Source organism: Phyllobates terribilis, unplaced genomic scaffold, assembly GCF_046119375.1.
Source record: "Phyllobates terribilis strain yellow unplaced genomic scaffold, ASM4611937v1 Scaffold_5__5_contigs__length_657084704, whole genome shotgun sequence".
NCBI classification, from domain to species: Eukaryota; Metazoa; Chordata; class Amphibia; order Anura; family Dendrobatidae; genus Phyllobates; species Phyllobates terribilis.
This window is the reverse complement of record NW_027362765.1, coordinates 151672859-151685185: the sequence shown is the minus strand read 5'-3', so window position 1 is coordinate 151685185 and position 12327 is coordinate 151672859. Positions and strand designations below refer to the sequence as shown.

Here is a 12327-nt window from a genome sequence, read left to right as displayed (position 1 = left end):
ACAGTTCTGACCTGAATGAAATGCCCATTGATCACGCTAACAACGCCTCTCTCCCTAACAGTTATAATTACCCTTTGTCTCCAGCTGCTCCCACAACGCTCCCTGCTCAGATGCTGATGTCCGCTTCAGCACCCGTCACTTTACTAACAGGAAGTGTGGGAGTGAGGCGTGGTCACTAATGATGCATGAACGTGCTCGGATAAGGTTTTATTCGAGCACGCTCGAGTCCTAACAGAGTATCTTCAGCGTGCTTGTCAAATATGTTCACATGGCCGCGGCTGGATGTCTCGCGGCTGTTAGACAGCCGCAACACAGGAGGGATTGCCTATGGGACAAGCAATCCCTGCACGTGTTGCGGTTGTCTAGCAGATAAGCAATCCCTGCATGTGTTGCCGTTGTCTAGCAGACAAGCAATCCCTACAAGTGTTGCCGTTGTCTAGCAGACAAGCAATCCCTGCATGTGTTGTCGTTGTCTAGCAGACAAGCAATCCCTGCATGTGTCTAAGAGCCGTGGCGAAGCAAACCTATTTGACGAGCACACTGAAAATACTCTGATGGGACTCGGGCGTGCTCGGATAACACCTTATTTGAGTATGTTTGCTCAACACTAGTGGTCACGTGAAGGAAAAAAAAAAAAAAAAGGTCTCCCTTGACTACGTTGGTATAGATCATAGTGGAATGAAAGTAAATGACCACAGAGCTAAAATTTCCAGTTAAATGATGAAACATTTGATACCAGTAATTTCAGTGCACAGCAGAGTGGAGAAAATAAAGTTTTTATATACATTGTTACTACTATGCGCAGGATTGTACAGTTTGTATATGACAGACATTGGTGAAAGGTCCTCTTTAACCCCTTCCCGACCCGTGTCACACCGTTTGTGACATGGAAAACAGTTCGTTCCCGACCCATGTCACAGCGTCTGTGACATGGAGGGAAAGAGCCCCTGCAGCGCCTGCGAGCGGGGTCGCTCAGGTGTCACAGTTGCTACTGCAACTGGACATCCTGAAGTCGACCCCCCGGGGGGTGGATTAACCCCCCCCGTGCCTGGGACCCCTCCGATTGGCTGTTTCATTTTCACTTTTAGTGAAACTGCCAATCGGTATGAATTAAATATTTCACCAATGAAAATTGGTGTAATATTTAAATCTGGGCATTGCCTGATGCTTACAGCATCAGCCATTGGCTGGGGGGAGTGTCACCTCTGTTCCCCCCCTCCCCCCAGATCTGATTGGGGGGCTAGCGTCACATGGATACTAGCCCCAATCAGATATGGAGGGATGGCTGAAACCTCCCAGCACCTTCCCAACCCTAGATCGTCTGCTGTGGACCCCCTGCTGCGGACCCCCTGCTGTGGACCCTGTGGATCGCGTCTGCCGCCGCCACCGCTGATCAGCGGTAAGTATTGCCGCCACTCCCCCCGCCCCCCTCTCCACCCCCCCCTCCACTTTCATACCTGCACCCCGACCTCCGCTCCCTCTCCCACGTCTTCATCCACCGGCTGCTGCTCTCCTTCTGACAGCCGGTGGACTGTGATCACAGCAGCAGCAGGCTCAGTGTAAATGCCCTGCTCCTGTGATCAAACCCACCATCCCCCAGTCCCAGTGATATCACCCCCCACCTCCCAATAATCACCCCCTCCCCCAGTGTTCACCCCCCCCCCCCCGAAAACCCAGTAATCAGCCCCCTGCTCCTGCCAGCTCCTGCTCCCCTTTCTGCCCCAGTAATCACCCCCCGATGCTGCCGGCCTCCTACCCCCCCTTGCTGCTGCCGGCTCCTGCCCCAGTGATCACCCCCCTTGCTGCTGCTTCTGGTTCCTCCATCTCCTCAGCTCCCTCCTACGCCTGACCGCCCCCTACGCCTGACCGCCCCCTACGCCTGACCGCCCCCACACGTGACTGCAGAAGGTTACACCAAGCACACACACGTACACTCACACTATAATAAAGTTTAGATTTTTTTTTTTTTTTTTTTTTTACAGACGCACAAAGCACACAAAATGTCCCGCCCGTCCCGCTCATCCCAGTCTAGGGCGTACTCAGCTGAGGAGGCTATGTCAGGTTGGTGTGTGTGTGTTGTAGTGTATGAGATTGTGTGTGTGTGGTGTATGCACTACAATATACCACACCGCACACCAACCTGACATGCACTACACAATGGTATCCGCTAACAAATTGGAACCCTTTGCGTTTGGAGAGTCCCTGTGTGCCCAAACATTGGAGCTCACCAACAAGTGACCCCATTTTGGAAACTAGACCCCCCAAGGCACCTATCTAGATGCATAGTGAGCACTTGGAACCCCCAGGTGCTTCACAAATTGATTCATAAAAATGAAAAAGTGGAAAAAAAACACTTTTTTATTTTTACGGATTAATTTGTGAAGGACCTGGGGGTTTCAAGTGCTCACTATGCATCTAGGTAAGTGCCTTGGGGGGTCTAGTTTCCAAAATGGGGTCACTTGTGGGGGAGCTCCAATGTTTGGGCACACAGCGGCTCTCCAAACGCAACATGGTGTCTTCTAACAATTTGAGTCGACAATTTGTTAGCGGACACCATGTTGCTTTTGGAGAGCCGCTGTGTGCCCAAACATTGGAGCTCCCCCACAAGTGACCCCATTTTGGAAACTAGACCCCCCCAAGGCACCTATCTAGATGCATAGTGAGCACTTGGAACCCCCAGGTGCTTCACAAATTGATTCATAAAAATGAAAAAGTGGAAAAAAAAAAACACTTTTTTGATTTTTACTGATTAATTTGTGAAGGATCTGGGGGTTCCAAGTGCTCACTATGCATCTAGATAGGTGCCTTGGGGGGTATAGTTTCCAAAATGGGGTCACTTGTAGGTGAGCTCCAATGTTTGGGCACACAGCGGCTCTCCAAACGGGACATGGTGTCCGCAAACAAATTGAATGGAAAATCGGCTCAAATTGTTAGCGGACACCATGTTGCGTTTGGAGAGCCCCTAATGTGCCTAAAAAGTGGAGCTCCCCCACAAGTGACCCCATTTTGGAAACTAGACCCCCCCAAGGCACCTATCTAGATGCATAGTGAGCACTTGGAACCCCCAGGTGCTTCACAAAATGATCTGTGAAAACAAAAAAGTACTTTTTTTTTCACAAAAATTTTCTTTTAGCCTAAATTTTTTAATTTTCACATGGGTAACAGGATAAAATGCATCCTAAAATGTGTTGGTCAATTTCTCCGGAGTACACTGATACCTCATATGTGGTCATAAACCACTGTTTGGGCGCATGGCAGGGCTCAGAAGAGAAGGAGCGCAATTTGACTTTTGGAGCTAATTTTCCATTCAAAAAGTAAAATGGCGCTCCTTCCCTTCTGAGCCCTGCCGTGTGCCCAAACAGTGGTTTATGACCACATATGAGGTATCAGTGTACTCAGGAGAAATTGACCAACAAATTTTAGGATGCATTTTATCCTGTTACCCATGTGAAAATTAAAAAATTTAGGCTAAAAGAAAATTTTTGTTAGAAAAATAAAAATGTTCATTTTTTTCTTCCATGTGGCTTTAGTTCCTGTGATGCACCTGAAGGGTTAATAATCTTCTTGAATGTAGTTTTGAGTAGCTTGAGGGGTGCAGTTTTTGGAATGGTGTCACTTTTGGGTGTTTTCTGTCATGTACACCCCTCAAAGGGACTTCAAATGTGATGTGGTCACTAAAAAAAAATGGCTTTGCAAATTTTGCTGGAAAAAAGAAAATTTGCTGATGAACTTTGAACCCTTCTAACTTCCTACCAAAATTTTTTTTTTTTCCCAAAATTGTGCTGATGTAAAGTAGACATGTGGGAAATGTTATTTATTAACTATTTTGTGTCACATCACTCTCTAGTTTAGCAGAATAAAAATTCAAAATTTGAAAATTGCAAAATTTTCAAAATTTTTCCCATATTTTTGATTTTTTCACAAATAAACGCAAATATTATCAACCTAAATTTAATACTAACATGAAGCCCAATATGTCACGAAAAAACAATCTCAGAATCGCTAGGATCCGTTGAAGTGTTCCAGAGTTTTTACTTCGTAAAGGGACACTGGTCAGAATTGACAAAAATGCCAAGGTCTTTAGGGTCAAAATAGGCTCGGTCCTGAAGGGGTTAAAGTGATATTCCCAAAGAGAAGGTTTTGCTGCTGGTGATTAGACCTTTTTTTTTATGAGAAATCTGTGGAAAAACTCTAGTTATGTTTAAATATGATCATTGAGATTCTTTAACTGCAGTTTAGCTCTTTTCAAGAACACCAATCTGGAAGACCTTGTGAATGCCAGGAAACATGAACGAGATGCGTTGCGGGAGGCATCTCAAAAGAAGAAAGAGCAAGACAAGCAACAACGGGACAAAGACAAACAAGCCAAACAGGATCGAAAAGAAAAGGAGAAGAAGCGCACACAAAAGGGAGAGCGCAAGCGATAATTCACGTGTTACAGACTTTTCCACGGGCTGAGTGCATAAACTATATGGATCATCTATGACGCAAGATTCTTCCATTGAACGTATCCAAGATCTTCATGGTGTTTCTAACTTTGAGAATAATGGGTGCGACCAATATAGCAGAGTCGCATAGAAGCAAAGTAACAACAGAACAGTGATGATATGGAACTGCTATTCTCCTTCCTACCATGACTGTGGTGCATGAACACTATCGCTTCTGACTCACAGACATGTTTAATGGTGGGGTCGTCTCCTTTGCACTGAATATATATTTATACATTTGTAAATGAAATACAATAAATACTGCCCGGCAAGCTGACATTGGTAAAGATATGCCATTGATGTGTTCTGTGTAACATCCATATAACATATGTCGATTTGTCTGCGAGAACACATTGTCTGTCAAGCTTTTAATAGTTGTTTTGTTAACTACTTGCAATCACTTTGCCACAGCATTTTAGCTAATAATGGATAAGCACATTATAGATGAGAGTTTTGAAAACTGTCTAATAAGAAAACTTTGCAAGCACAGCTTTCATTTCCTAATAGTGCTGAGCTCAATGATTAGCTGCAGTGGTGATGCGACCTGTCAATTTAATATCACTGCTGCAGCCAAAACACTTGAGGTCAGCGCAGCGGCAGAGAGCTGGCGCTAGACTCGGTGAGGGCGAGTACTATCTGCTTTTGTTATTTTACATGATGGGCAACATATGAGATACTGTTCAGTGGAAAGCCCCTTTAAGCACTTTGATATCCAATGTTTGTTGGCTGCCATACCCAGGTCTGTCCACCAGTCATGTTAAAATAGGCAGTATCAGATAAAGTAAAAGGTCCTTTTAAAAAGGCTGATTTCGGACTGCCACAAGTGCCGATTTGACTATATGTAGGTCAATTGGTGCTTGGTAATTGGCCCTTTTATTGTGTATTATCCGTCACAGCGTGACGAATACACAGGGAACGAGCAGTCTAAATGCACCTCAAACTTTAGATGCCAAGACATAGCTCATATACCTGGGCTGCTTGAAAACCCTGTATAAAGTGCTTGTTTTGTTTTATCAATTCATGCCTCTATATACAAGGATATAATTATAAGGCACTTTCCTTTTTTGTTTCCTTTTATAGCCCATTTCCACTAACTGATATCAATCCAGTAACGACTGCTGATTGACTATATTCAAATTGTTCAGCGCCTGTTTATTCAGGCTGACTAGTAGCGATGGGGCAGAACAGCTGCTAATAACATTGACAGTGTATGATGACAAAGATCCTATCAGCAGCGCATCACCTGTTTACAGGGCAATGTGCTGCCAAAACTTATTTTACACATACATACAAACACGTTTGCAGATTAGTGGCTTGCGTAAAAGATCCTTTCAATTTCATGTCAACCAGTAATCTGCAGTTTTTGCATGACAGCCCTTTCTTTAAAAGTAAAGAGGACCTGCTACATTCCCATTAATTATTGAATTTTTATTTCTTTTTAGCAGATTAAACATACCTTAAACTGTACACACAATAACCCTTGATGCACTTCTCTACAACATAACTTGTTTTTACATTGATCCATCAAAACCAGAGTATATCTGAACAGTGAAACAAATTCATTACAAACTCTTATTTAGAAAACTATAATCAAATCAAGTTAGAGATACAGAGCTTCATTTATAATAGCCACCATACTTCCTAAATTCCGTATTTGAGAATAGTCAGACAGGCCTCAGATCTCAGATGAGGATCGCACTCCCGCCCCAAGCATGCATTTTTATGCAGCTGTCTCACTTGGGTAGGGAACGTCAACAGCCAGTTTCAGCATTGTGATCCTCATCCAAGTTATATGGCTGTAAAACTCTTCTCTAAGGGCCCTTTCACATTTGTGTTCAGGCACCCGTTCTTTGGTCCAGTCAGGGCTTAAATCCATACTCCCTGAAAAACGAGATTCGGGCGTATGCGCCAACAAGGCCATAGACTATAATGGTATCGGCAGAGCATACACGCTCTGTCAGGTGTGTACGCCTACTGGAGGCGGACTCTCAGACACAGTCTACTACGTCTGAGTGTCCTCCTCCAGTAAGCGTACGTGCACTCTGACGGCGCACACGTGCGATTCCCGTTTTGCTGGGAGTTCAGACGTAAGTACCGATGGGGCCACCGAACGGGTGGCTGAATGCAGTGTAAATGCACCGTTAGTAGAACTTATTTTTATCAATGCTGTACCCAGTTCAGAAAACAAGATACCAGATTAAATTTGCATTAGGCTTAATTCACACATCAGTGTGATACCAACATCTAAGAGACATGGATTTATTTGTCATCCTAGTTGCTTCTGTATTTTTCACCGAAGATGTGTGCTGCCTTCCAAGCAAATGAAAAGGCCCCTAAAAGGTCAAATTTATCACAAAGCAATAGAGCCTTGAGAAATGGAAGAAAATCGGATGGCTTCTGACTTGCATCTGTATCTTGCGTATCCCATACACTTTAATATCCAAGTTTGAGCTGCAAAATCGGACATGCTCCGAGTCACACTAATCTCACTCTCTGATTTGTGATTTTAATGGATGTGTGAGTACATCAATTTTTCCTTTAAAAAAAAAAAGAATATTGGACAGCTCTCGGTCATGTCACACAGATGTGTGAATGTAACTTTATAATCTGAACATCTTGTTCACACCAAACATTGTGTATGCACACAACAGAAATGTGTATAGCATTACAGGGAAGCCCTACTAGCAAAATTTCCTGAAGCCACAAGTCTAGCAACTGTATTAAACGCAAGAAAAGTCATGGAAACTTTCTAAATTCTTAAATAAAATTTTTAGAGGAGCTGCCAGTTTTCAGACGTCATAAATGTTCGGTGCTAGTCAGGTTGGTGCAGGTAACATGGTGCATTGGCAGCTTGCCATGATCTTACAGTTGATGACTATAATGTTGGAGTGTAACCGGCATTTTGTATTCATCAACTCCAGCCTCGTCCTGATGTTGCGCAGTTTCGGCTAAAGATTAGTTCACAGTTGGTGGTCTTAGTGCTTCAGGCCCCAGAAGCATCTTAGTAGAAAGATGTTATTAGTAAGTAAATGGGACCACATTTTTTAGAACATGTAGTACAACAACCACTGCACCAATACATGGTGTCGGTAAAGCAGTAGTGATGAGGCGTAATACAGCACTGCTAACTGTGAACTTGGTCTTGAGAAGAACGAGACCATTTTATTAAGTCAATCTAAGTATCAGAAGTGTCTGGTTAAAGAGGTTGTCCACTACTATAGAGAATGCTCCTGTCGATTTAAAAAGTGGAAAGAAGATTTTTTGTAAGTACCTTGCACTGTCATTCTTGCCTCTGAGCGGCGCTATTGCTGACTCTGGCAGCCGGCTCTGACATCCGCTGTCACGTCAAGTTCCAGCTGCAGCCAGGCGTGACTCAGTGATGCGCTCCCCCTGATTGATGGGCTTTGGGTGGAGTTTCAACGCTCATCACAGCCCAGCATCCAGCACGTGCTTTCCCTCTTCTCTGCATTCATTGGGAAAGCGCACGGTGGATGCTGGGCTGTGACAGGCGGGTGCGCATCACTGGGTCACGGCCTGCTGAAGCCGAAAATTGACGTGGATATTAGCGGATACCAGAGCCGGCTCCAACCAGGTCACTTGATGCCTGGTGAGTGGTCAGCAATAGCACCGTTCACAGGCAAGAATGACAGTGCAAGGTTCTTAGAAAAAAAATCTTATTTTCACCTTTTAAATCGACGGGGTATTCTCTATAGTAGTGGACAACCTCTTGAATTTAGAGGCACTCTTTTGTTAAGCCACACCAAGTTATAAGTCATCGTTTCTCCTTACCAAGTAAAGATTATATGGTAGAACTGATTATTCTGTAATTAAAAACTGATAAAATGCAATTCTGCATGGACTGCAATAATAGAAGACTATTCATTGCATACCATATAGAAGCATGGTTTGCAGAATCATCGTTCTTGTTTTGCATAATCAGTAATCTAAAATGGGATTAGAAGATTTCTAATTTAACAAGTCTCATGAATGTGAAGAAATAAATACTCTGATCCTTTAAATACATCTGTAACTGAATGACAGATTGCAATGTTTGTGCCTGTTTTCATGTATACAGGCAACTAAACTTCCGGTCATGGCTCATCTGAGAAACATGAACGTTTTCATGTCAACAATTAATGCAGGCATGTGGCAGTTCACCACTGCAATCATACACATTCCAGCCTCCAGTACAAGTTAGGGAAGTATGTGAGGCCCATGTATTTTGGCTATGTGAAGGCAGTAATATCTGCTGTGATAGCTTGCCTGAAGCAGAGCAGGTCTTCAAGTTAAGGAACCAAATGGAAAATTTTCTGCATCTTAAAAAACACTAAAAATGTTAGGGCCTTCATTGTTTGTACAGTTGTACTTTTTTTTCCAAATTTCATGGCAGAATTTAACTAAAAGATGAGTAACCACGGAGCTTGGCTACCTAGATTTCTTAATATAGCTGAATTGTTGTAGTTGCTCTATTAACAATTGGGGCTAACCTCATTTACATTAGTACTTCAGAGTAGTTATGTTTTAATGTACTTAATCCCCCCTCCTATTACTAAAACGAGAAATAAACTAACAAGTGGTTTTGGTCCATCTTGGTAAACTAACATAACATAAAAGGAACAGACTACCAGTTCTGGCAATACTCCTGGTGCTTCCTCATCTCCTGGTGACTCTTTTTTCCTAGAACTATTGCTACTGGTGGCCTCTTCCATTGCCATTTGGGGAGGACTGAGGACAACAGACGGTCCGTGCATGGTATATCCAGGTCAGAGGACGTAATGAAAGATGGTGGACACAGTAAAGCTATTATCACATCTCGTTATTTCTCCTACATTCTGTGTAAATACTAGGATATGCTGTCAGATTAATGTGTCTATAAGGCACAAATGCCAAATTATTGTCCTGTAATATTAGTATACATTTAGACTTAATACCTTGGCAAAATGGTTTTGCTACTCATGAAAAAGTGTAAAATGAATTATTTTTCCATTCAGATGTGTTTGGTTTTCTTAAAAATGGCAGTGAATGGGAAACATCCACTCTATGGCATAAAACTGCATACACTATTGCCATATGTTCAGCATTTATATCAGAATTACAAGATATGCCGAATTAAGAGGAAAAAATATGATGTGATAAGAGTTTAAACAACACCAGTGGGAAAGGGGAAACACCAGGAGTCAAGGCAAAAATCCAACCTTACGTTTTATCAGGGCAAGCTCTGTTGCTAAATTAAAATATACAATTCTGATCGTGCGACTCCCCAACAGGCTGCAATATCTGCTCCACTTCAGCAGTACTTTGTGCAGGTGGTGACTTGGGCAAAGTCATCTGCAAGGCACACCACAACACTGTTCGGGTCTTATGTGTTGCTACAGCCATTTCTCCAACTGAAGAAGCGAGGATCAAGACATCTGTTTTGAGAGAAGAGACCCATTACATTTCTGCAGTTTAGATATGTGATTATTGGGTATAAAGTTCTTTTCCACTGTTTTTTTTTTTTTTTTTTTACCTCTGCTGTCATTCTGGCGAGGTCTCCCATGCTTCTGGTGATCATTTGATGTATTCATAATCTCATTCTTGCGTTGGGTACGAACATTGTTAATTGCCACTAAGTAACGGTCCAGCGCAGTGGAGATGTTGGCATGAAGGGGCGAGCTCCTAATGCGCTCCATTTTACCCAGAAGAATTATCACCTTGTAGAACACAGATATTGCAATATCAGAACTAAAGCATGCAAGCACAAAGCATGTTTAATCTTCAGAGCTTTTAGAAACAAGGCCTAGAAATGAGGAAAGACATCTCTTGCATAGAAAGGAACAATGACCCCTATACATCAAGGAACGTTTGGACTGTTCCCCTATACTTTGAGTTGCTCGACAACTTTTATATTCATGGCATACCCCATGGATAGGTTGTCAATATCAGATGGGTAGGTGGGACACCGGCATCCCCACTGTTCAGATGTTCTGGGTGCCGAGGATGTTTGCAGTTGTGGAGCTGAACAGTACAACTCTGTCAACTATATAGTGATCGCGGCCGGGTACCGCAGATCCACGGATGTGCAGTACCTGGCCGATCCACATTGAATGGAAGTGCACAGTGCAACTCCATTCAAAGTATTTACATCCAGCTGCCACCGATGCTTGTAACAGCTGATCAGTGAGGGTGCCGCTCCCCCCTACTGATAATGAAATCTTCAGGCTCCAACAACAAACATATAAAAGTGTATGACCAACTTTAGAGCATACTTATATATGTTTAACCATTTTCCAATGCAATACTGCACAACCAATTGTTTCAATTTTACCGCTTTTGACATACTGGTTCGTCCTATGTTAGGTCCCAGTTTATGATGCTGGCTCAAAAGTTCAGCCTGCATCATACCTGTCAGATGATGACTGCCTTACAAAGCAAGTTTCTGCCACTAACAGCAGCAAGCCGAGCTTAGCAATCTCTAATGGCGGCATTTAACCCTTTCACCCCGAAGCCTGTTTTCATCTCCCTGACCAGGCCAAATTTTACAATTCTGAGAGTGTCACTTTATGTGTTAAAACTCTGGAATGCTTCAACGTATCCCAGTGATTCTGACACTGTTTTTTCGCAACATATTGTACTTTATGTTGGTAGTAAATTTAGGACAAAATTTTTTGCCTTTATCTGTGAAAATATCAGAATTGTGGTGAAAATTTTCAAAATTTAGCAATTTTCAAACTTTTAATTTTTAAATCCTTAAACCAGTTAGTCATGCTGTGCGAAATCATATATAAATAACATTTCCCACATGTCTACTTTACATCAGCATCTTTTTTTAAACATATTTTTTTTTGTTCGGAAGTTAGAAGGGTTAAAAGCTTATCAGCAATTTCTAATTTTTCCAACAAATTTTTTATTTTTTTTTAGGGACTACATCACGTTTGAAGTGACTTTGAGGCGCCTATATGTCAGAAAACACCCAAAAGTGACACCATTTTAGAAACTGCACCTCTCAATATGCACAAAACCACATTCAATACGTTTATTAACCCTTTATAGTGGCATGCGAAAGTATTCACTACCATTGTCATTTTTTTGTGTTTTGCTACCTCACAACCTGGAATGTCACAGTTTATTTTTAGGGTTTGCATCAGTTCATGTAAAGAACATGTCTACACCTGTGAACATTTGGTTTTCTTTTTATTGTGAAGCAAACAACAAATAGGACAAAATAACTGAAAACTTCAGTGTGCAGAACTATTCACCTCCCTAAAGTCAGTACTTTGTAGAGCCTCCTTTTGCGGCAATTACAGCTGCAAGTCACTTTGGATAAGTCTCTATGAACTTTCCACAACTTGCCACTGGGATTTTTGCCCATTCCTCAAGGCAAAACTGCTCCAGCTCCTTAACCGCTTCCAGACAACCCACTGTACATAAACCCGCAAGTGCTGCGGTTCAGAGCGACAGCTATGACAGGGGACATCATCGGGACCTGATTGGATCAGGTCCCAATGATGTTAACCCTTTGCTATCTTCTATATGCCGCGATCTACAGTGATCGCGGCATTTAGAAGATAGTGAGAGGAGAGGGGGTCGTCCACTTACCTCTCCGACGGCCCCCTGATGTCTTCCAGGACCTGCCGTTGTTATGGCAGCCGGAGGTCACATGACCGCCTCCGGATCTGCCATATATGGTGTCCTGCTAGGCTCAGCCTGCAGCTGAAGTCTAGCAGGAGACAGACAGTGTAAAACTGTCAGCAGAGTTCTCATGCAATGCAATACATGTCTATTGCATTGCATGAGAACAGTGATTAGAAAAATAAAAATTAATGTCCCATACAGGGACTAAGTAAAAATGTAAAAAAAG

General features: G+C 42.7%; 2 protein-coding genes across 3 annotated transcripts in view; one reads left to right on the top strand and one right to left on the bottom strand.

The window, feature by feature from the left end:
* CCDC43 (coiled-coil domain containing 43) overlaps positions 1-4774 on the top strand; it is a 41074-nt gene extending 36300 nt beyond the window's left edge. For both annotated transcript variants that reach the window (XM_073683214.1, XM_073683215.1), the window contains exon 5: positions 4240-4774. In XM_073683214.1, the coding sequence (XP_073539315.1) occupies positions 4240-4427 (188 nt within the window). In that variant the 3' untranslated portion in view covers positions 4428-4774. The remainder of the gene's footprint in view (positions 1-4239) is intronic.
* A 4942-nt stretch (positions 4775-9716) lies between these two features.
* MEIOC (meiosis specific with coiled-coil domain) overlaps positions 9717-12327 on the bottom strand; it is a 68385-nt gene continuing 65774 nt past the window's right edge. Inside the window, exons 6-7 of the mRNA XM_073681556.1 lie at positions 9997-10180; positions 9717-9898 (exon numbers count right to left, since the gene is read on the bottom strand). Coding sequence (XP_073537657.1) covers positions 9717-9898; positions 9997-10180 — 366 coding nt within the window. The remainder of the gene's footprint in view (positions 9899-9996; positions 10181-12327) is intronic.